The sequence below is a fragment of the Tuber melanosporum genome (assembly GCF_000151645.1).
Source record: "Tuber melanosporum whole genome shotgun sequence assembly, scaffold_257, strain Mel28".
Lineage (NCBI taxonomy): Eukaryota > Fungi > Ascomycota > Pezizomycetes > Pezizales > Tuberaceae > Tuber > Tuber melanosporum.
Genome location: NW_003298927.1, coordinates 56,335 through 77,345, shown reverse-complemented (window position 1 = coordinate 77,345; position 21,011 = coordinate 56,335). Strand labels below are relative to the sequence as shown.

At 48.3% G+C, this 21,011-nt stretch overlaps 3 protein-coding genes; 1 reads left to right on the top strand and 2 right to left on the bottom strand.

The window, feature by feature from the left end:
• Window positions 1-1,403: 1,403 nt before the first annotated feature.
• GSTUM_00001180001 (uncharacterized protein) lies at window positions 1,404-2,405 on the bottom strand. XM_002838523.2 has 3 exons: window positions 2,089-2,405; window positions 1,756-2,024; window positions 1,404-1,677 (listed from the first exon to the last, which is right to left on the bottom strand). The coding sequence occupies exons 1-3, from the start codon at window positions 2,239-2,241 to the stop codon at window positions 1,578-1,580; spliced, it is 522 nt and encodes a 173-aa protein (XP_002838569.1). The 5' UTR covers window positions 2,242-2,405; the 3' UTR covers window positions 1,404-1,577.
• A 1,596-nt stretch (window positions 2,406-4,001) lies between these two features.
• GSTUM_00001179001 (uncharacterized protein) lies at window positions 4,002-4,937 on the top strand. XM_052355765.1 has 2 exons: window positions 4,002-4,089; window positions 4,161-4,937. The coding sequence occupies exon 2, from the start codon at window positions 4,486-4,488 to the stop codon at window positions 4,696-4,698; it is 213 nt and encodes a 70-aa protein (XP_052211733.1). The 5' UTR covers window positions 4,002-4,089; window positions 4,161-4,485; the 3' UTR covers window positions 4,699-4,937.
• Window positions 4,938-12,879: 7,942 nt separating this feature from the next.
• Window positions 12,880-14,229, bottom strand: GSTUM_00001178001 (uncharacterized protein). XM_052355764.1 has 1 exon: window positions 12,880-14,229. Exon 1 carries the CDS (start codon window positions 13,428-13,430, stop codon window positions 12,990-12,992), a length of 441 nt encoding a protein of 146 aa, XP_052211732.1. The 5' UTR covers window positions 13,431-14,229; the 3' UTR covers window positions 12,880-12,989.
• Between the last annotated feature and the right edge of the window lie 6,782 nt (window positions 14,230-21,011).

The window sequence follows — 21,011 nt, the reverse complement described above, 5'->3', positions numbered from 1 at the left end:
GCTGTAGAAAAAATCGACTCTGGAATGATGATGACCATTCATTCAATGTTACCGCCAGCGAAGACGAGGAAAGAGAGAAAAAAACCTCGTCTAATCGCTTACTTTCTTGGCCATCCGGGATTGTTCCTGTCGCCGCCTTGTGATGACCTCAGAAGAAGAAAGAAAGGAAGAAAAAGAAGAAAATACGGTAGAGCGGCGCTTATACAAGTACGGTTACTATACTGTGCTGTACTGTACTCTAGTCGCACGTGTTAACGGGACGAGATGCAAACAGATGCGGTACAGGCTGATCAATCTCACAATTTGCACGAGTACTGTACAGTACAGTAACACTGCGTCGGGAAAAAAATCCTTAATCTGAGGAAATTTTGAAAAAGTGGGAATCCGAGAGATCCATCACGGGTCTGTAGGATGTGGTGAATACCGTTGTTGTTGTAGTGGGACAAGGTTGGATTGGAGGAGAGCCATGCTTTCCACATGACATGTGTTCGCATCGGTTCGAAAAATGCAACCTGTTCTGCAAACGGAGGTTGAGAGGGCGTGGGTTCCGGATGCGGTGCCTCGACAGCTATCCGCCATCAGTAAGATTAAGGAGATATGTACAAGTACTGTATCTATATTCTCATACCATAGCTAGATATGGTAGAAGGGGAGCTTTAGGCCTTTTCTGGCCTACCGGCATATACGGTACGAGGCTGGTGACAGGAATGGTGAGCAGAACGGCATGTAACAACCCAAACCATGCCACTTCACGCTTTCAATTTGATACATTCTGAAGCTGTAAAAAAAAAAAAATTTCATAGGATAACCAGAAACCCTTTCAAATATCTCCACAAGTGCTCATAGATTATTAAAAAATTCCTGAGATACTTTAGCATGCAATATTGTAAAGTTGAAGTTGAAAATAGCGCCAAGCCTTGTCATTTCCCATACATGATCATTGGAAGTTGTGCCAAGACCAATGTAACAACCATAACTCTCTCAATAATTCTTCAGCCAGCTCATACGGAGGGTTCTAAAGGGCTGGAAAGTAAAATCTAGGGAATTGTGTTGTATATAGATCAAGATTTGATTTGGATTTCTTCACTGGATCACTGGTTCGAAGGTGGTGAATATGGCTGTTTTCAGTGGAAAACCTGTACTGTACACTGCTCATCATTTTTGACGCCAGCCTCGTACATACCCGTCGTGCATGGGGTTGGCATCTATCTAGTCTTGGAAGATGCCCCGCAGTCTTCAGTCTAATTTCTACTGTACGATACGGTACTGCTTCTGCTGTGGTATTGGTCGGGACAACTCAGACGCGGTCTCGGGATGGGATCGTGATTTGCCATTCTCTTAGCGCTACACCATGCACCGGGGCGTCGGGGCTATCTCATGACCGGAACTCGGTTAGGGCATAGTGAGTGGAGACCAATGTCATTGAGTAATAATACTGCGTGAATAGTTACTGCGCCACCGGTATCAGCAAATCGACAACCAACCAGCCAACTTGGACAACCAAATTCCAAGTTTCCAAGTTTCCAAATCCAATCCGATACCCATCGCCATTCACTCGTAGTTAAAATCACCCCTCCTTAAGCGGTAGCATGCCCCCTCTTCTCTTCCAATTCCTTCTTCTTCTCCGTGTCCTTGGCAATAAAAAGACTCAAGATTGTCGTGTTCAAGAACAAAACCCTACCCACCACCCATCCATTCGTCAGTCCTTCCTTCCTTCCTTCCTCCGGACAAAAAAATACAAGGCAGATCACTCACGTTTGAATAACAGTCAACCCAACCAGCAACCTCACGAGCCCGGTGTTCCTGGCAATGTGGTGGGGAGGGCCCAAAGGGCCTGGCGGATAGGAGAGTATAGTCCTGAGAGGGGATATCCAGATGCGGTAGTTGTGCCTTAGCAGGATAGCGCTGGCAAGGTATCCGGCGAACATAGTGAGGTCAAAGAGGGCGGCTACGAGTTGCAGAGTGTAGCTGAGGAAGAAGACGGAGAGGATTGAGAAACCGGTTACCACTATGGCTAGGACTGACTGGGGGTTTGGGTTAGGATTGGATGGAGGAGGAGGATGGGGAGGAGGGGGAACGGGGACACACAAAGACTTCGGGAACTATGAGTTCCCGTGGGACGGGCAGGCCGTAGCGGTGGAATTGGTGGATCATGTAGGAGAGGACCCCTACGAGGATTATGGCGAAGAAGAGTTGGAAGAGGCGCATTATCCAGGTGCAAGCCTTCATACCTTTTGCCATTGCTGCTTTTCTTTTTTCCTTTTCTTTTCTTTGAAGGGTTTGAAAAGGTAAAGGGTTGAGCAAGTTATTCCTGGTTGGTTGGATGCGATAGATACAAGCAACGATGTATTAGTAGGGCTGGTGGTGAGCAGGTGTAGCGGTCCTCGCAGCGGTACTGTATGTCTGTATGTCTCCCACGATGCCAATGCGCAAAGTCCCCTCTTCCCTCCCCCGTTTCTTATATCACTCCCCTCGACGATAGCTAGGTTAGCCCAGACGCGTATGGTACGAGTAAAACGGTTTACATCATACCCACGCACCCAGTGCTACCACATCCAGCCTGGCTCACAATTACCAGTATCATAGAAAGGGAGAAAAGACGCACGTTCAATCACACTTAAGCATTCAGGCTTTGCGGAAATCAGGAAATCCTCATTTGCTTGTGACAATTTAATTGAGTAGCCACAGTGGCACGTGCCAAGCCACTTGGGGGGGGGTAATTGGTCCAATCATCTGCTAGTGCATCCGGCAATGCTTTCCGTGACGCAAAGTTTTTCAATTGTTTATGGTACGACTCTCAAGGAAAGATCGTTTCTAGTTTTGCTTGTTTTAGGGAAGGTTTGAAGGTTGGAGGCTTGAAGCTTGGCTCTGGATAAAGAACTTGTGAGTATAAGCGTGTAACGGGTTTGGGTTAGGCAGGATTACCGGTTGCAGTGGGTCCTCTGTTACTCCCTGCTGTACAGTACCAGTACGGGTTAGTTTTCCATGTAAAACCAATAGTCTAGGCACCTCTCCGGCAACAAAGAATGAGAATGAGAAAAATTCCAGCTTTAAATGTCAGGCCACAGGAATTGTTCCGAGGGACAGAAAGTACATATAAAGGGGGGGTTAAAATCCACGCCAAGACCACTAAGGGGGTGTTCGGCACCGCATGAGATTCGATTTCAAGCGCAATTTGTAAATCACGATTTAGAACTGACCAATCACGACACGCAAATCTACTGACATAATTCTCTTTGTGCGTTGTGATTGGCCGACTCCAAATCATGATTTGCTAATCGCGATTTGAAACCGAATTATGGGCAGGCCAAACACCCCAATTTGTATGGGATTTTGAATAGCGACGAAAGGGGCCAAATTGATGTCCCCAAATCAATATTTGAAACTATCAATAAAATGCGATTCCGAACCTCTACGCCCTCAGAATGGGCCCTTCGCATATTCTACTCGACCCGTTAGGGCCCTTGTTTGCACCCTTGAATGGTGATCGGGTAATGGATTGCCCAAGTGCTAGCTGAGCTCACGTCCCTCCCCCAAACTTTGAGTCTCAGCACGGTAATGATAGCAGAACTTTTCACGAGAATTACGCTGGATAATTCGGCGCGACACTTGGAATTGTGAAGTTGTTATAGAGCAGGAGTAGGGTGTTTGTATCAAGTACCGTGCCTGGCCAACTTTTCCTACCCGGTGTAGACGAAAATACACATACTACCGGTATTCTAATCATGATTGGAGTTTTATTAGTAGTCATGGTGGTGACAACCATGGTTGCGAGTGCCGTCTGAACCGAGTAGGAAGCAGATCTCGTGGTCAAATTACGGCGGTACCCCTAAAACCCCATGTGGCCGTCGATCTGCCACGCCATGAGATCAAAATCAAGGCTTTCCGATACCACCATCTCCTTCGCTCTGCATCTCCCGCACTTTCCCCTCTTCAGCGACCCCCTCTTCTCGCACAGCCCCGGCCTTCCTCTTTCTCTCCGCCATCCCCTTCTCAACTGAATCAAACCCGTTAAACCCTCCCGTAAACCTCCTTTTCAGCCTCAAGATGATATCTGCCCCTCCCTCGACACCCCCGAACGAACCTCCGGTATCCTCCTGTAACCTTCCGCTCTCTTTCTCCGCTTCAGCCGCACCCATAACTAATGCCCTTCTATTTAGCAGGTTGGAGGAGCGTACCGCGTGGATGTGACTCTCGGTCCTTATGTACGCCATATGCGGGAACCTGCTCTCTGACGCTCGAACTGTGATCCTGGTGTCGGGAATCTCAAGCGGTGATGCGGACAGCAGTGAGGAGCCAGCGTTCGTGGACGAAAAGATCACGTGTGCACGGGGTGCGGGCATCTTGGTGGTTTGGTCGTGCTAACAAGTTGCATAAGCCCCGGAAGCGGTAGAAAGAGGGCGGAGGGGAAATACTCGGACTATCCGGAACATGTCTATTTTTCCGAACTTTTCTAGCGCTTTGTAGACCCGTTGGGATTCGGCGATGTTTCGCGGGGGCGGGATCAGCTGGAGGAAGATACTGTTGAGGGGGTTTGTCGGGAAGGGTGCCTTCATTTTATTGTGCCGCTCGTTGGAATTGGGGAATCGAGGCGAATTGATTTGGATCTGTGGGGTTCTGGGAGGTTGCGGTGGTGAGCATGATATGGTGGGCGGGATGGGAACTTGGTGGGGTAAATCACGTGTTGGCAACCGCTGAGTATCAGTGTCGGAAAAAAAAAGAAAGGTTAGGGTTTCCGAAGATTTTTTGGTCGCGCCATACCCTATCACTCGGACGATCTGTTGGATTTAGTGTTTATCAGATGTATCATACGGTGTTTTGCCATTTGTTTCCCAACTAGTAGTCTCGTTTCACACTTGGTTTCTCCACCAGTCTTTCGTTCACTTCTCCAGTCGTCGTTAGACTACGAGTACCCTTGAATTTTCTCATCTTTTCTTCATCGAGGTCATAGCTTTATAGCCATATCCTTTTCAAATGTGATATTCCCCTTGTCCTATCACTTGTCGCACTTCGCCCCTCACTTGTCTTCTTTCTTTCCGAGGGGTTTCACATGATGCCAACTTCGGCTTTTCTTTCGGGGGTTTCTCTCATTCGTGTTTCTGCCTTTTCTCGGCTCAGAGATTTAAACCTACTCATGTGCCGGCAGTGTGTAATCAAGCTTCTTTCTCTCTTTCTCCAGTGACCAACAACTACATGGTCAGTGACGCTCCAAATTCATAGGTATGATACATAGTCAAGCTGCAAAATAATCCTTAATTTTCTCGAAAATACCTCCCCGGGCACGCGTAAGCAGACTGTAAATACGCGCAGTATAATATGTCTAGCTGTCCAGCAGTATAGAAGGTGATCGCAACACTAAAATTCAACTACGAAGAACCCAGTAACTTACTAGGACTTGAAGATGAGAGCTTGGAGGAAGGGGTGGTTCATAATGAAAAGGTGCTTACCTTTTGATTCTGATATGGAATAAATATAGGTATCCAATCAGGATCTTTTATATCCCTTTTGTTAGGGGTGTCGAAACAGATCGTGAATTCTCTATGGTAATATATTGTTTGGGGATGGTGCTAGTAAATTTATGTCCCTGTTGGGTAAGATGTAACTCGTCTGGTATATGTGTGATGTGTAAGTTGAGTTGAAAACAAGCTTCTCCAAAGCCAGGAGGAATATTGAATGCCATTTCAGATTTTTCGTAAAAACGTCGGTTTGGGGTGAGCCAGTAAAGTGTGTTGTGATCATGTTGTCAACGCAGACTGAAATGTAGGTATGATATCGCGCTTGGTATGAAGAAATATGCATGTGCCAAGGGAGAATATCTCAAAGTCTCTGAAGGTCAGGAGTTGGGCAGGGAGGATGGCATTTGCTCACGGATTACTCAAGTATATGGAGACATTAGTTAGGTTTTTCTGTACTTTGTCGAAAACGGCTTCGCAAGTGCGCAAGAGGAAGGGTGGTCGAAAATAGACCGATCAATGCAGTTAAGTTTTTCTATACTCTATCAAAGGCGGCTTCGCAAGTGCGCAAGAGGAAAGGTAATCGAAAATAGACCAACCAAATGTCGCAGTATTCTTCTCGAAAGTGTTCTTCGTCGCCTTGAGAGCAGCTCGACGCTTTAGCTGCTTTCCGTATTCTATGTCTTTTCCCAATCATCATCTGACGACGGAAAAGGAGCGGGACCAAACATCCCTTATATAAATATATACCTTTCCAGGATGGTCATCCCCACGAACACTCAGCGGAGTAGCAATCTCTACTGACCTCGCAGGAGCCCAACTAGAAGTAGATAAACCCCGGACATGCGACTGGGGGTACTGCAAAGGAACAAAAGAAACATAGCCACTTTTACGCACCCACAACACTGCTCAGAAACAGCAGACATGCGCCCGGTGAGATTCGTACCCCGCACGCTTCCAAACCGCCGGGGAATCAAAGATATCCTCGAAAGCGAGCGAATCAGTCCAAAACCATGAGAGTGCAGATGAGTCTGCGCTGCCTCAATTTCCCAAGAACATATGATCCTTCTCAAATGCCTACCTGAGGCTTTTGAGATGCGGTGAGCTCCAGGCTCAGTGTCCCATTTTTGGTTGGTGTTCACCTGCATCTTCATCAGGTGTCCGGGTTCTTCAACTCGCTAGGGGTAAGGAGTAAGTGCTGACTTGTACATGGCTAACAAGATGTCGCTGCGAATGCCCGGAGGATGGTGTTCTTTCGGCCAGCACGCTTTCTCACCCGACGAGCGATATACCGCTGCGCTGAACGGAAAATCAGAATACACAATCCTCGTCTCCATAGAGGTTTCGCGGGATTCTTAGAAACAATTTGACGATTATCACCCACGCACCCAAATGCTCGGGGTCCTTAAGGCAAAAGCTGAACCGCAGATGGTCCAAGCGTCGTCTCTCTCAGAATTGCCGGACATCACTTCACGGGACTTGGTGATTTCTGTGAATGCCTTTGGAAAATTTATCTTACCCTGATCCCCCGTTCTACCGCACCCGTACTTAGTCTCGCCCACCTTCATTTGCTATGGCTGGCCCATCTTGTGTACTCTGGATGAGGATGTTGGCACAGTATTCCCGCTCCCCGCTCGCCCCGACTCCGCTTCGCGGCATACATTGCCGGAAGTTTATCCATCATCTATGTCTCCAGTAGTGTCCTAAAATACCATTACTAATGAATAAGAACCCAAGCTTCGGATCGAACGATAATCTGTGATCCTACCTATTTCACTATCCCCTCTCTCCCAAGGTGAAGTCTTTCTACTGATGCCATAAGCCTATTCTTATCAAGTCACAGAAGAATCAAGGGTCAGAGTTAGTCATACCCAACTAACTTACCGCGCCACGATTCGAACCCCCCAAGCCCTCCCAGCAAAAAAACACTATGATATCATACTACTATAGTCTACTTCCACCCCCTCCATCCTGATACATACCCAAAACAAGAATGCAAGCGAAAAAGAAGAGTTCAGCAACCGGGATTCCCACATGGTCACCCACTGTAGTACTAACTGGTCGATACGATGCTTGTTTACAGCAGAGCGGACGGGATGCGAAATTTTCATCGTTCTATGGCCGAACACAACCACACTTTCTTGCCCGAGACCTTGTTCCCACACAGTTGGTCGATTAGGCTCGTATCGCTTTGGAAATATGGTATAGTGCCGTCTGGCTAGCTTCTAGCTCTCGGAAATTTTTAAGGCAGGGCGTTGCCAACAGGGGGCGAAAGACAGACAAGTATAACCACTAGCTGCGCTGGGCATGCGAATTTAAAGGAGCATAGCCTGATATCCCCCTCGGGTAGGTAGACGAATCCTCCATGCTTATTGCCGCCCGCTGTCCCTTATCTGGCCACCGTCCTGGGGTGTAGAGATACCGCTGTGACGGGCGCATTCAATTTCCTGCTACATCAAGATCCGCACCCGTTACATCTACTATCACTCGGATCCATCCCACGGACGCATCTCTTCCAAATCCCGAATCCAAACAACGAGTGATACTTCATGAACACATCCACCTACGGTACGCGGGAACATTTCAAAAGAGAGTAGACACGCTGCAAGTAGAACCCACCTTCCTCCCGGGGACGCAGTTGAGAGAAACCGCAGTCCGTGCAGCCCGCGAAGCCAGCGTGAATACCCCCCAAAACCACAATGGAGCTTCCGGAGCCAGACCCTGCCAGGGGCCATCCGATAAATCTCATCGGGGATTTTTCCATTTCCCGTCCTCCCCCGATGTGAATTAAAATTCGAGATTGGTGTGAATGCTCCCGCTGCTCTGCATATATCGAACCGGCCACCGGGGATTTTGAGAGGGGATTAGGCGTCCCGGTTGCTGCGCCTTCATGAGAGAAAGAGGTCTGGCTCACTTGAATGTGGTTTTGCAAGGGGAGATTGGCAGGTGCTTTTACAGACATATGCAGAACTCATGTGAGAGGAGCTTGGAGAGGTGAGCGGTTGGGTATACCCTCTGAGGGGAATTGCCTGACATTTCGATCATGAAAGTCGAGTCAGATGAGTCAGTTAGGGATGAAGTAGATGGGATGCTCTCTACAACTCGAGCAGTAAGTAATTCAAAAAGCACAGGTGCTATCATATAAGAACTATGATACTGCTCGGAAAGCCAAGGTATCCTCAAGGAGTTTAGCTACTAGAGTTGAACCTAGATCCGCTTGCTATGATATTTCCAACGGGGTATGATATGAGGGGGGGAGATGAGAGTAACTTGACGAGTGAGTGCACAATGCATCAGTGGGATTTCTTACAATATCTCACGGGAATATCCGACTCGAATCCCGAGTATGAAGCCACATTTTCGTTTTTACCATGTCATTGCGTCTGAACCTCCAAATGCAAGAATAGATATCGGGTTCGGGGTGATGGAAGTCGGTGGAAAGATGATATTACTCTATAGCTTTACCTTTCCCCTCCCCACAACTCACATACCCACCGCCCCCGACCGCGAGCGGTGCATTGCATCCAAATACCCGCTACCGAACTCAGCCTCTACGGTGCTCCCCCGGGGGAAACGGTTTTCAAAGGTTTCAGTGATATCTAATTCAAATACTATTCACACCTTCATCTCGATTTAAAAATAAAGACACATCCCGGTTCAGCCGACAAGTATTGAATCTGAATTCACGGCGTGGATTCCCTCCTACCCATCTCGATGGCACTCTGTTTTTCACCGGGTGGACCCCCACCTCTACCTCCAACATTCCACATCCGGCCGACCCACACGAAGAGGAAAACAACCTACATTCTGAGCGTAGTACAGGCTGGGCGCATCGTCACCCAACGGCGGCTTGACAGAACTCGAGTCACAAACTATACTCTGTGCGCCAAAAGCTTCGACATGTCAAGCTTAACGCACCGAGCCTTCCAGAAGAACATACCACATAAAAGCTTTCTTACCCAAAAATCCCAGGTTTAGGGGGGAAACTGCGTAGGTTTCGCATAGGCTGTTACCGGACTAGAATAATCCTGTAGGAAATCATAGTAAAAGATGGAAAGTTGCTACAAGGCTTCATGGGTTCTGATGTCATGTGTTGGGCGGTGCTTCGGTGTTTTCAATGCTCTAGACGATAGCAACAGTCAAACGGAAGACTGATTGTGCGCAGGGAAATTCGGTAGTGGAAGAAGCACAATGGTGGCGCACACGTCGATCTCGCGTTCTAAGGGAACTGTGTGTGGGGGGGATTGTTCAATTCGATGTACATACTCCAGAAAAACTCAGAGAGAAAGGGAGGATCCCAGCACTGTTAAATACAAGTTCTGGTGGCCAAGTCCACCACTGTGTTACCTAAAACAGTTCTCCTGGGGCATCCGACCCGCTGTGCCCCAACCTAATACTTATATCATCCCACGATGGGATTACTCCATCACTAGAGGTGTTACGGACTACGGCAGTACGAGGGAGGATGGGGTGTGGGAGTATACTGTCAGTTTTCAGCGCTGAGTTCCGCAAGGTTAGAGGGTTGGGCTCATTGTGTCTTGGCCAAGTTTGAGCAATGTCTGTTAGTCAGTCGGTGAGATGAGGTGAATGGAGGGTCGGCACTAGTGAGCCTTGGAGGGTTGATTCATTGAGTTCGGGGAGCTCAGAAGTATAGGAGTGTTTAGTGGGTTGAAGTGGGAAATTGTTATTAGGAGTGCGGTTGGATGTGGACACGAGTGAGGTTGTGTGTATTTGAACAGCTGGTCATGACTGTGAGGGCGGGTTTGTGAACGTTTGGGTAAGGTGCGCTGAGTGTGGCTCGAAGTTTGCATGATTCAGGATGTGCCTCGGCAGGGTGTGCGCGATATATATCCTTAGCAGCGGTGACGCGTTGCAAGACAAGGGCTGCGGTGTAAGCGTAACGACTCGATTGGGTGGCGAGCATCGTGACCCTTGATTCTGCACTACACAATTTCAGTATTTCCCACTAAAGTAGCGGTGCTAACCGCCGACTCCCTTCCACCTTTCCTTCCTCTACCCCCCTTACCTATCCCTATCGTATCACGATCGGATAGTCATTGGATGCCTGACCAGATGCTTTTCCCCACCTCATCTCTCTTCAACCCTGCTAATCCACCCCACCCCCATCCCCTGCATTGGAAATGCGCAATACCCCCAAGCGCCCCAACCCTGCATAGGCAAGCCAGCCCCACCTGACGATCCCCGCTCCAGCCTGACGGCAGACCTCATCTCACCGAACCGAACTGCTCACCTCATCTGAATCAGTAGATCTCCATCCGTATTGCGGAACGCAATGCATGTTCCCTCTAGATGCTCATTCTGCCCCTCTTCCTAGCCTAGCGTACAGTCCCAGAGGTGAATAATAGCCGCGGGGTGAGGCGCTAACCGGGCTGGGAGGAGGCGGCGAGTGACCATTTATGAATGAACAGGAAAGGTTGTTTGCCGGGAGTGGTTGCCCATGTTGGAGAGGAACCGGAACCGGATCGAGTATCTCAGTCCGGTTCGGAGGAGTTCCAATTTCGAGGCTCGAGATGAATGCGCGGGACTTTGGGAGTTGGGAATAATCTCACCTAGCCCAGGGCAAGGCGGCAGGCGAGCAAAGGGTGGTCTTCAGGCGAGCCTTGTAAGTAAGATGAAGTGCATTGTGACCAAAGTGAAGTAAGTAAGGTTCTCCGCTGTTAGCCTTAGTCGGCAATCTGACGCCCGAAATCCCTGTCTTGCACCGCCAATCCACACCTTATCGAAAGTCTTTAGATAACCTCAGGCTAGAGCCTGATACCACACCCTATCGTGCTGCAGCATCGGTTGGTCGTGTAGGCGGAGCGCGACGCCCTGCCATGCCCGGAGTGTTCCCGGGAATCTATGCACTGGGGAAGTGGGGTAGACCCACAATAGAGTTCCACCGCCACCACGCGCGCCGGCATGCCCTCGCGGAATTCCAAGCATTCTTATACCATCTCCGCGATCTGCGATTGTAGCATTTTAATTACGATAGACGCTCAATTTCCACCACCGGCGAACATCGCAGCGATCAATGTGAATTTCGTGGGTTAATCACATCACATCTTAGCATCCCCGCCCGCCCCGCCCCGCCCCGACCCTTCGTCCTTGCCGATCGGACGCGTAGGTAATCGTCGGAACGGCCAACCGTATTTTTGCAAAAACGGGAACACCCCGCCGCGCTCTCCGCTACCGGCGAATAAATAAATGAAACCACAAGGCGCGTCATACTCGCCACTCGCCCTCTCGTCGCCGATAGTCTACGAGTAGCCTCGATGGTGGAAGTGCGATGAAGGGAGCAAAGGAAAAAAAGAAAAAAAGAAAAAAAAGAAAGAAAAAAAGGCAGGGCACCGACCACGGTGTGCAGACCAGACTACAGATAGTCTAACCCTGAGGAATTCCACGTTTAACCTCGTCTTCCCCCGCCGGCAAATGTTATGATAATTATGATGTTATTCACATGGTGGATCAATTTGTCCTGTTTACAATTCATTCTATTCCAATCCAACTCATCAAATGCCGTACCCGAGTTGAACAGGAGTAAGAGTACTATCAGTAGGCGGAAGTGAAAAAAAAAAAAAAAAAAAACGCACAATTCAATCGGACATAACATAATAGCCCATCCTTGCGATGAAGAAGTGTACAGTACGGTACTCGAGTAATACAGTACCGTTACTCGAGTAGATGGAGAAAAGAAAAAAAAAAGACTATGCAAGCCATTCACTCCTCAAGATAACCTCCACCTGCATCCACTTTATGGTCCGCAACGTGACACAAAGCCCATATCAGGAAGTCTAACTCGATAAACGAGCAAGATCTACAAAGTGTGCCCTTTTCGCGACGAAAAACTACCGTCGCTCATTTCAGATTTTTGAGGCTGCGGCTTATGCAACAAAGATATTCGGTACATAATATTATAGTACAATATCGGTCGGTGGTGGAGAACAACAGGGGGGGGGGTGTGGGAGGTGAGTTTTACAGTTTTTACCGATAAATCATAGTTATCATAGTCCCACGGTAGTTCATTATCCTATCATACAACTGCCCGTTTTGCCCCTCATACACCATACTTGCCCTACCGTGAGTGCGAGTTATCATAATTATCATCATATCGTACCCCACAACGAAGGATCGTCGGACTAGCTTTGAGGGATCCAGCTATTTTTCCCCCTTTTCTCCCTTCGGATCGGTGGCCCTGCCGGACCTTCCGAGGGGGGAGGAGGTTTTTTTTCTGGAAGAAAACCCTCTGTCATCGTGGGTTTGGGGTCGACTGGCCCTGCCTTTTCTTTCTTCTCTTTTCTTCTCTTTTTTTGGTTGGGAGCGACGAGTGGATGGATAGGTGGATGGATGATGATGATGATGATGGATGGTCCTAGGGAAACGGGGGAATAGGAAAGGGGCTCTCACTTTTTTCTTTGGACTTGAGTTTGTCTTTATTGGCAGCGGTATGATGTTTGATAATATTTTACATGTATAGAGGAAGATGGGAAAAAGTAAGTTCGCGGTATAGCATGATGATTCAATAAAGGTATATTTTCACTTTGCAGAACTCTTCAACTTAATTTTTATTCCCGAGAGATGACAAAAGGAGAAAATGAAAAAATGAAAAAGAAAAAAAAAATGAGCAAAAATGACTCCCACCCCATCCAACCCTCTAAAAAAACTCCCTGCCTTAAAAGCAATAGCAAAAGCAAAACCCAAGCGAAGATGAGTGAAAAGAAAAAAGCAAAACGCCTTAAGTAAGCTCCCTCCGCCCCAGCCACCCGCAATGTATATGGTATGATAAACGGGAATAAATATAGAGTGAAGGGTGGAAAAAAATAAAAATAAAAATAAAAATAACAAGAATAAGAAACCCCGCTCCGAGAGTGTAGTTGCGGTGCTAGTAGTTGGTAAGAATATGAAAGGGAAAAGATCAGAAGAATGTATTGCAGGTAATGCAACGTAAAGAAGAAGATGCGCCCGCATATTTATCATGTCAATGCTCGGATATCGACCGACCGATCAAGACGAGAGAAGGAAAGAGAGAGAGAGAACTACTCCGACTCCCCCACACTCCCCCCCCTAAAGTTCTTCCTGGTCCTCTTCTTCCCAACCCCACCCACAACACCCTTCCTCTTCCCCACTCCGGTACCTCCGCCAGAGCACTTCTCGCTAATACTCCCCTTCCCGCACTTCTTCGCAACAAGCGCCCCCGCGGAGTTAGGCAAGGACATCCTCCGCCCGCCCCTCCCAACTTTTGAGCTATCCGCCCCATCACCCAAGCCTCCGAAGCTCCCGCCCCGGGATACGACGTCGCTGACCAGTCTCTCCAGGCAGCGCATCTGCGCGTCCGTCGTCTGTAATCGTGCTAGGATTTGTCGCTGGAAGCGCACGCATGGCTGCGCGTCCGCGCTTGGAGTCGTCGGCGAGGAGACTGCACTGTGTGGTGGGGACGGGATGAGGGCTTGTGGTGGTGGTGGGGTTATGGATAAGAGGGTCAGGTGTGCCGAGAGGGATTTTGGCGGTGGAGAGTCATAGGGGCTCAGCGGGGGGGTCGTGGGTCGGTGGTAGAAGGGCGGCGGAGGTGATTTTGTGAAAGAGAAGTTTTCGAACATCGCGTCAAGTCAACTGATTTGTGTGAGGAGAGAAGGAGCGGTGGGTTTCCTCGTATTTAGTCTGTGCTCGAATGTTGTTTGTTTTCTTATTCCCCTTTTCGCTTTGTGGTTTAAGGGTAGAGCGGTAGATTAGCAGCGGTGTCTTCTCCTTTATTTTTATCTTGACTTGTTTTGCGTTGTGATGATGATGATGATGATGATGATGATGATGATGGGCGATGAGGAGGGGGGGGGGGAACTCTAGTTTAAGTATCCGCAATCAGGGGTGAGTACTGTATAGTAATTGCCACCATCCACCACCATTCACCCCTACCCTGCCCGTTTGGTTTAAAAATGGTTAGTGGAGGGGTGGTGTGGATCGCAGGGGAGGGGGAGGTGTGTGCACGGTGGAGGGGTGCGGAACATCCTCAGGACGGTAATGTAATGTGTGTCCGCCCGTGTCCGTGTCCGTGTGGGTGGGTTCTTCTTTTGTTGCTGGAATGAGTGAGTGGGTGGGACAAGGCCAAGAGGATTGATGGATGTGGAGCACCCGGGTTCTTTCGAGTCATGATTCAGCTGCTGGATGACGTTCGGGATTGGCCCGTGGCGCGGATTGCGCCTCTTCTGGGCGCATCGTGAGGCGCTTTAAAAGCGAATGGCTTCCTTTGTCAAGTGAAAAGCTCCTCACCTCTTCCTACTACCATACCGGGTTTATGGTAACTGTGAGAGCTATAACAAGCATCTTCTCCTCTCCAAAACTCCCTTGGAATTCTCACGGAAACACTCAGACCATGTTCCCTTCCTTCCAGAATGCCCCGCTAGAAAATTCCCTCGCTCCCGGTGGCGGCAAAAGGATAAACCTCTCAAAAGCCACGTCTACCTCTTCACGTGTCCAACGTGGCAATTCTCGAATCCTTCCTATTTAGTGCTAGTAGCACCACTTTATCTCCTCATCCATCCGACAACGCGACAGGCGCTCTCATCGAGACGGTTTGCTCCTTCACCATCTACTCGTACTCACCCCACAACTGCAAACGTGTTCTCCTTCATTTCGACCGTTCAACAATCAGAGACAAGGAGGAGGAGGAGAGAGCAAAAAAGAATCCCGAAGACGACCATCTTCCCCGCTAGCATCGTTTCATTTTGACGCTCGGGCCCATTCCAATATTCTCACTTTCCCGGTATGACTGGACTTGAAACGGGCCTCCGTCCGGGATTTTCTGTCAGGGTGGATGGAGGAGGAGGGGTCGTCCTTCCCGGACCCTTATCATTCTAATTAAGTAGAACAAGGTTCAGGATTATTAGACTTTTTAGACAAACAGCGGTTCCCCAGCATAAGCAAATAGGAGAGGAGTCGGTGACAGCAAACATGGTGTAGCATAACCTTGGTCGAGTTCGCTGACGACCATTGATTGATTGACCTGGATCGGATAAAGTTACGTCCCTGAGCGAGCGCTGACAGCCAACTAGCCTCCAGAGACTCACCCTCACCCAAATACCGTAATGGACACCCGAAATTCTCCGCTTTACTGTATCGCAGAATCTTCCAGCAAGTCATCCCGGGGTCACAGCGCGAAATTCCAGTCGCCTGGATATTCCATCGGTGGAAATCGTGGTACACTACTAATAACGGTGCAGTCCGGCTTCCCTCCGGAAACCTGTGAAGTCGGCAAGTAATAACTCGCGACGGCTATCAATTCGACCGCGAATGGCTCATTCGGTGCAGAGAAGGAAGGAGCTCGGATTTGCTCTCTAATCAACTGAAGATCTTCTCGCGCTCTAGAGTGGCTTTCCGTTGTCCGGCGATATTCATCCCATACAATGTGTAAATTGTCCGATGCGCTCTTGTACTGTACAGTACAGTACAGTACAGATAGTTTCGTTAAGGCCGATCTTTTTTTAGGAAAGTAGATTACCGAGATCTAGATCCTCAGAACCTCAGGCGGTGGTGCCAACTGGTAGCCCTAACCCTGGTCGGGTTTTGTATTGGGCCCCCGGGTGCGTGCGGGAGGAAAGTGGCATTATTGGCTTGCGGGTGAATGCCTTGTTGTCGAATGTTTGGATGGAAGGTTTTGGGTTTTGGTGGGTGTTCGTTGTCCATCCATGGCATTCGCTGGAGGTTGTCTATTTCTCGTGGATATGGTGAGTTGGACGGAACAACATGCTCACTGGTAGCGCGCCATCAAAAAACCTCTGGGGGTGATATACCGGCGTGTTGACGAACCATCTTTCGAGGATAATACAAGCACTCGTATTGCGATGGCGTTTTTCGAAATCTCAAGCCCGTGGGAATCGCGCCCGACCAACCATGATAATTTACCAAAAGGAAAAGCACCCTCAAACGCAAACACGACTGTCACGCTAAGCTCAAAACTGATCCACAATCTCTGATAGCCCTAAATATTTGACTCGGCATCCATTCCAGGAAACCGGAGGTGTGGAGTCATGGAGACTCGCTCGCCTTGACCAACCCTCTAATCTAACCCGACAACGTTGAGCCTCAAACTCCCCATAAGAGTGGCGGACTGTGGATACCATTTATTAACCCCACACTTACCCTATTTGTTGTTGGTGGAACTGTTGCAACGGTCGCGAGGCGTTTCCCCCGAATGGTAGTGGTATGGGTTGCTCCGCCCCCGGGGCGGCTAACCGCTGTGATCAGAGAGTGACAATGGACCCTCACGACATTCACAAAATGATGCTCGACAGCGGTAGTACCACAAGGAAGTAAGATGGGTTCTCCGATTCTCACCAGAGTGGCTGAAGGCGTATAATTAGAATCTTCTTTCTTCACCACACTGGTTTGACGGGGCCCGCTGGTTCGGATGGTGGATATTAGTGGAAAGAAGTTTTTTAAAGTTTTTAGAAGGTATTGGCGACAAATAAGGTTGCGCACCAGTCAGACGAGAGTGCGTCTTTCAGCCTTAGGCAGTGATTGATTGATTGATTGATTTTTTATTTTGTTTTTCTATTTGACGCGGAAGTGGGGAGAAGCTGTGCTTGTACTATACAGTACTCGTATCAAGGAGTGATTGCCCTATGTTAGAGTGCTACGCGAGCGCTTTCTGGTTTATTCGCTGTAAAGTTGTGAATGGTTAGTTTTAGCTATCATATTGCCGGCCATTTTCTTGGCTTCGAGGGGCTGTCTGTGATTGGATGCTTACCTATGATTGGAAAGACTGGCTTAGTGGTGAGCTTCCATAATCTTTTGAATCGAGTTCGACGACACGTGTGGCATGCCTACCGTAAATAGATTATTTCTGGGGGGACCCTGCAGTAATCGTCCGGATGGGAATTCTTGCTCTCTATCATCATACCTCGACTGACTGCTGTAGAGGAGGAAGAGGAGGGTCTGTTCGTTGCCGATATTGCCTGATCTCCCATAATTCCTCATCCCAAGCACAGCCAAGTTATTCGGCCACGCGGAGGCCGGAGGGGAAAAAACCCGATTTAATTAATCGATCGTCTGACACCTCTTTCACGGCACCATCTGTTCCGACGGCTTCTCCGACTTGCCAATCTATCCATCAGATTTTGCGGGCGCTGTGGGGTAGGCTGTTCCAGGAGTGGTTGGCAAGAAGCTCTCTCCCCCAGGGCTCCTTCCCCCGGTTTGGTAGGGATGGGCGCAGGTGGATTCGGCCACCTGCTCATATGTAAATGCTGTACTGCATAGTACCACTCTCTGTCACACCTGAGAGGGCCCTAGGTTCCCCAGCGCAGAGAATCAGTCAAGTAGGGGGTGTCTGAAGATTGGACCGTGGTGCTGGAGATACCCAAAGTGGGAAAAACGGAAAAAAAGAGAGGGGACAAATAAAACAGTAATACATAGCCTGAGATCTTTGCTCGTACCGTACAGCTGTTAACTCGTACGCTTTGAGCAGTGGTCAAACCTGCCCTCTGAGTGGGTCATCCCACCTGAGCTCCGAAACTCCAAGTCTCACTTTGGACACAACACACCTCGATCTTGTGCTGTCTTGACGGGACCGGGAAGATGGGTCCCTTCTCGCACGATAGTAGAGATTGTAGTGCGATGTTCGAGGTGAATACTAGGCTGGGAACCAAGGAATTTATCCGAATATTGCCCGGTTGCTCACATTTTTGGGGCGGTTAAGGAATCACATGCACTCATAGTCTATGTAGGACTCATGTACAGTACTGTACTGTGCAAGATTAATAAGGCTGGAAGGGAATCGAGTAGGTTTCATGGTTGGCTAAAATTCCTCGTGTATTTACCGGCCAATATCACCCCTCCTAGAGTAGTATTCGGGATGAGATGGGTGCCCTACGGGAGTTGGGGGTAAGTTAGCTTCTTCGCCAAAAAAAAGTGCAAGATGGAGAAGATCTCGGGATTCACACCCGACCGCTTGGGAGAAGATGTCGAAAGTAAGAGTGATGGCGGGAAACAAACTAAACTATATTTGGAGAAACCAGCAAAACAAAAAAGTGAACTCTAAACATTTTGGCTCCAAGTTAAATTCTGCAACGCATTTAGACACAGATCAACACCCTGAGTTTTGCCCCATGGGATTTTCCACACGGAAAGCATATCCTCCTAGCCATCCTCGAGAATTTCGAGCCCAGGCTCTCAATATTGAGGCGAGGATCCCCATGCCGGGCGCTAGAATAGTGATGGCACACGCTACACTGCTGCCTGGCCATTCACTACCCATCACTATTACCAATTTCCTCTCCCCTATACCTACCAATTTCCTCTCCCCTATACCCTACTCTCGACCCCAACTCCACAAATCCACCCCCTCCCCTCCCCACCCAATCACAAACAAACCCTATCCTAACCATCCACGTTGGGCTCCCACTATGTTACTAGGAATTAATACAGCATTCTATACAAGCCGGCGGTAGCCTGGACCAGGGGGCGCTCACCAGCCGGGCTGGGCTGGGGCTTGCCCAGTGGTTTGGGGACAGCAGAGGTGAGGAAATGGGAGGGAAGAAAAGAAAAGGAAAGAAAAGAGAGGAAAAGAGATGGATAGTAGAGTTCACAATGTCGCAACACAGTATGATACTATCTATATGGGACACGTAGATGTCCTACAGAAACATTATGACCAATTGCATTGACAACTTTTGTGACGCGGCCAATATGTTCTCCATCCTGCATTTAGGGAACGTCTTTGCGCCATGGCAATCAATAAGGAAGAAGGCCTCCCTCCCCTCAACACCTTACCACAGCGGTCTCCCGCAGCATGCTACAGTATTGCCGGCTACCAGTACCGTATATATCATACACTCCTGAGTCAAACGGAGTTTTTATAACAGGTTAAAAATTCGATTACATCTCCGGAACAAAACATGATCTTAGTACCAAAAAGCTATCTGGCAATATTTTAATTATGTCACCTTACGTACATCTGAAAAGGTTAGAAAGGAGGTAGAACTTACAAAGAAAAAGAAGTCGTCAGGTGTATTTTTTGTTATCAAATTTGATGATATTATAATCATAGCGTAATAATTATGATAGCATTTGACAAAAGCCGAAAACATCTGATGATAAGGTGAGATCCACACAGTATTGCAACGCTACCTCGCGCTACCGTACTCGAGTATGAGATAATGGCATAGGAGCCCATGCCGAGGAGAGTGGGCATGATTAATCAAGCCCGTAATAGCCAAGCCGGACCCACAAAAATAACGTCCGCAATGGCGGTGGCTAATCATGTATTGGGAAGCATAAGTTGGGCTTTCTTTTCCTCTTCCGTATAATAATATGCCGCATGTAAAGCGTTCCCCTTCTCACATCTCTATTGAAATCTGGAGCTTTCTTCCATGTATGATACTTGCCCGGTTGATAGCCTTGGGTGGGTTTATGGCGGGCTGCCGCGCTGTATCGTGCTGTATCGCACGCTGTAATGGGGGTGTTTGGTGAACGTGATTTGGATTTCAGATGGCGATTTTGTGATTTGAAATCACCTTTTTCTTTTCTTTTTTTTTAAAAAAAAAAACCAATCAGAAATCGTATGTTACCCAGACTTGATCATGATTTGGATTCCAATTTAGGTCACTTAACCTGTTATGATTTTTCCTTGGCCCCGAGATGAGAAACAGGAACGGTTGTTACAACCGGCTTTTTGTTGTGATGATTATTCACATTGCCCTGAATACATGTTATCCAAATCACACGATCAAACCCCAAATCAAAATCGCATTTTCAAAATTAATAATGGTTAAATTCGAAGTTGCGTGGATAAACACCCCCATGATTTCAAATAATGATTTGAAATCCAAATCACGTTTGCCAAACACCGCCTCCCACAAGTAGACTTACCGTCCGAACACTGGAGCGAGTGAGGGGTTGTGATCGTTCGACTGGTGTATCCTGTCTCAAGGTTAGTGAGGGAAGGAAAGGGTTAGAGAGGTGGTAAGGATTAAGGGAGATTCGGTGAGCGTGGTATAATATTCTGGGAGTGCGGGGGAGGGGGGCTGGCCTATATGTTATGGCGGGGACGCGGCGGGGATGGGTATGATAATCATAGCACGGAGGGTATTAACGGACTCCCTTTTGTTGACTCGTAACCTGGCCCTTCGCACAACTCTCGCTCAAAAGGTGGGACATTAATGTCTTCGGTATAGGGAAGGTCAGGAATAGGCGTAAATGTGGTTGTCACATGATTTACTAATGTTTGAACTACATCCCTGGTCTTGAGTTGGCGGAAGCGTGCTGACCCCTCTTCGTTCCTGGGCTTCTTTTGGAAGTATGATAATATTATGATACTTGGCATCTGGGTTCCGCCCTCTCCCACTCCACACAAGTGACCTTTTCGAAAAACTGGGAATGTAATTTAGCAAGATTGATTGTTTGGATTAGTAGTTTGTCAGACGAGCGGATACCCCGATGTAAGAAGAACCAACCAAAGACAAAAATAACTGAAAATCAATATCCTATGCTCGTTCTCGATCTCGCTCCCCGTTTCTACGATGCAGAATGTCGCAGAAATCATCATGAGTAAAACGGGTGTACCTGGGT

Excerpts from the sequence above, each read along its gene's own strand:
- GSTUM_00001180001 (XM_002838523.2), bottom strand. The coding sequence starts at position 2,241 with ATGGCAAAAGGTATGAAGGCTTGCACCTGGATAATGCGCCTCTTCCAA. Across the intron at positions 2,025-2,088 it reads TCATAGTTCCCGAAGTCTTT|TCAGTCCTAGCCATAGTGGT; the intron begins GTGTGTCCCCGT and ends CCAAACCCCCAG. Across the intron at positions 1,678-1,755 it reads GGGTTGACTGTTATTCAAAC|GGTTTTGTTCTTGAACACGA; the intron begins GTGAGTGATCTG and ends GGTGGTGGGTAG.
- GSTUM_00001179001 (XM_052355765.1), top strand. The coding sequence starts at position 4,486 with ATGTTTCGCGGGGGCGGGATCAGCTGGAGGAAGATACTGTTGAGGGGG.
- GSTUM_00001178001 (XM_052355764.1), bottom strand. The coding sequence starts at position 13,430 with ATGATAAATATGCGGGCGCATCTTCTTCTTTACGTTGCATTACCTGCA.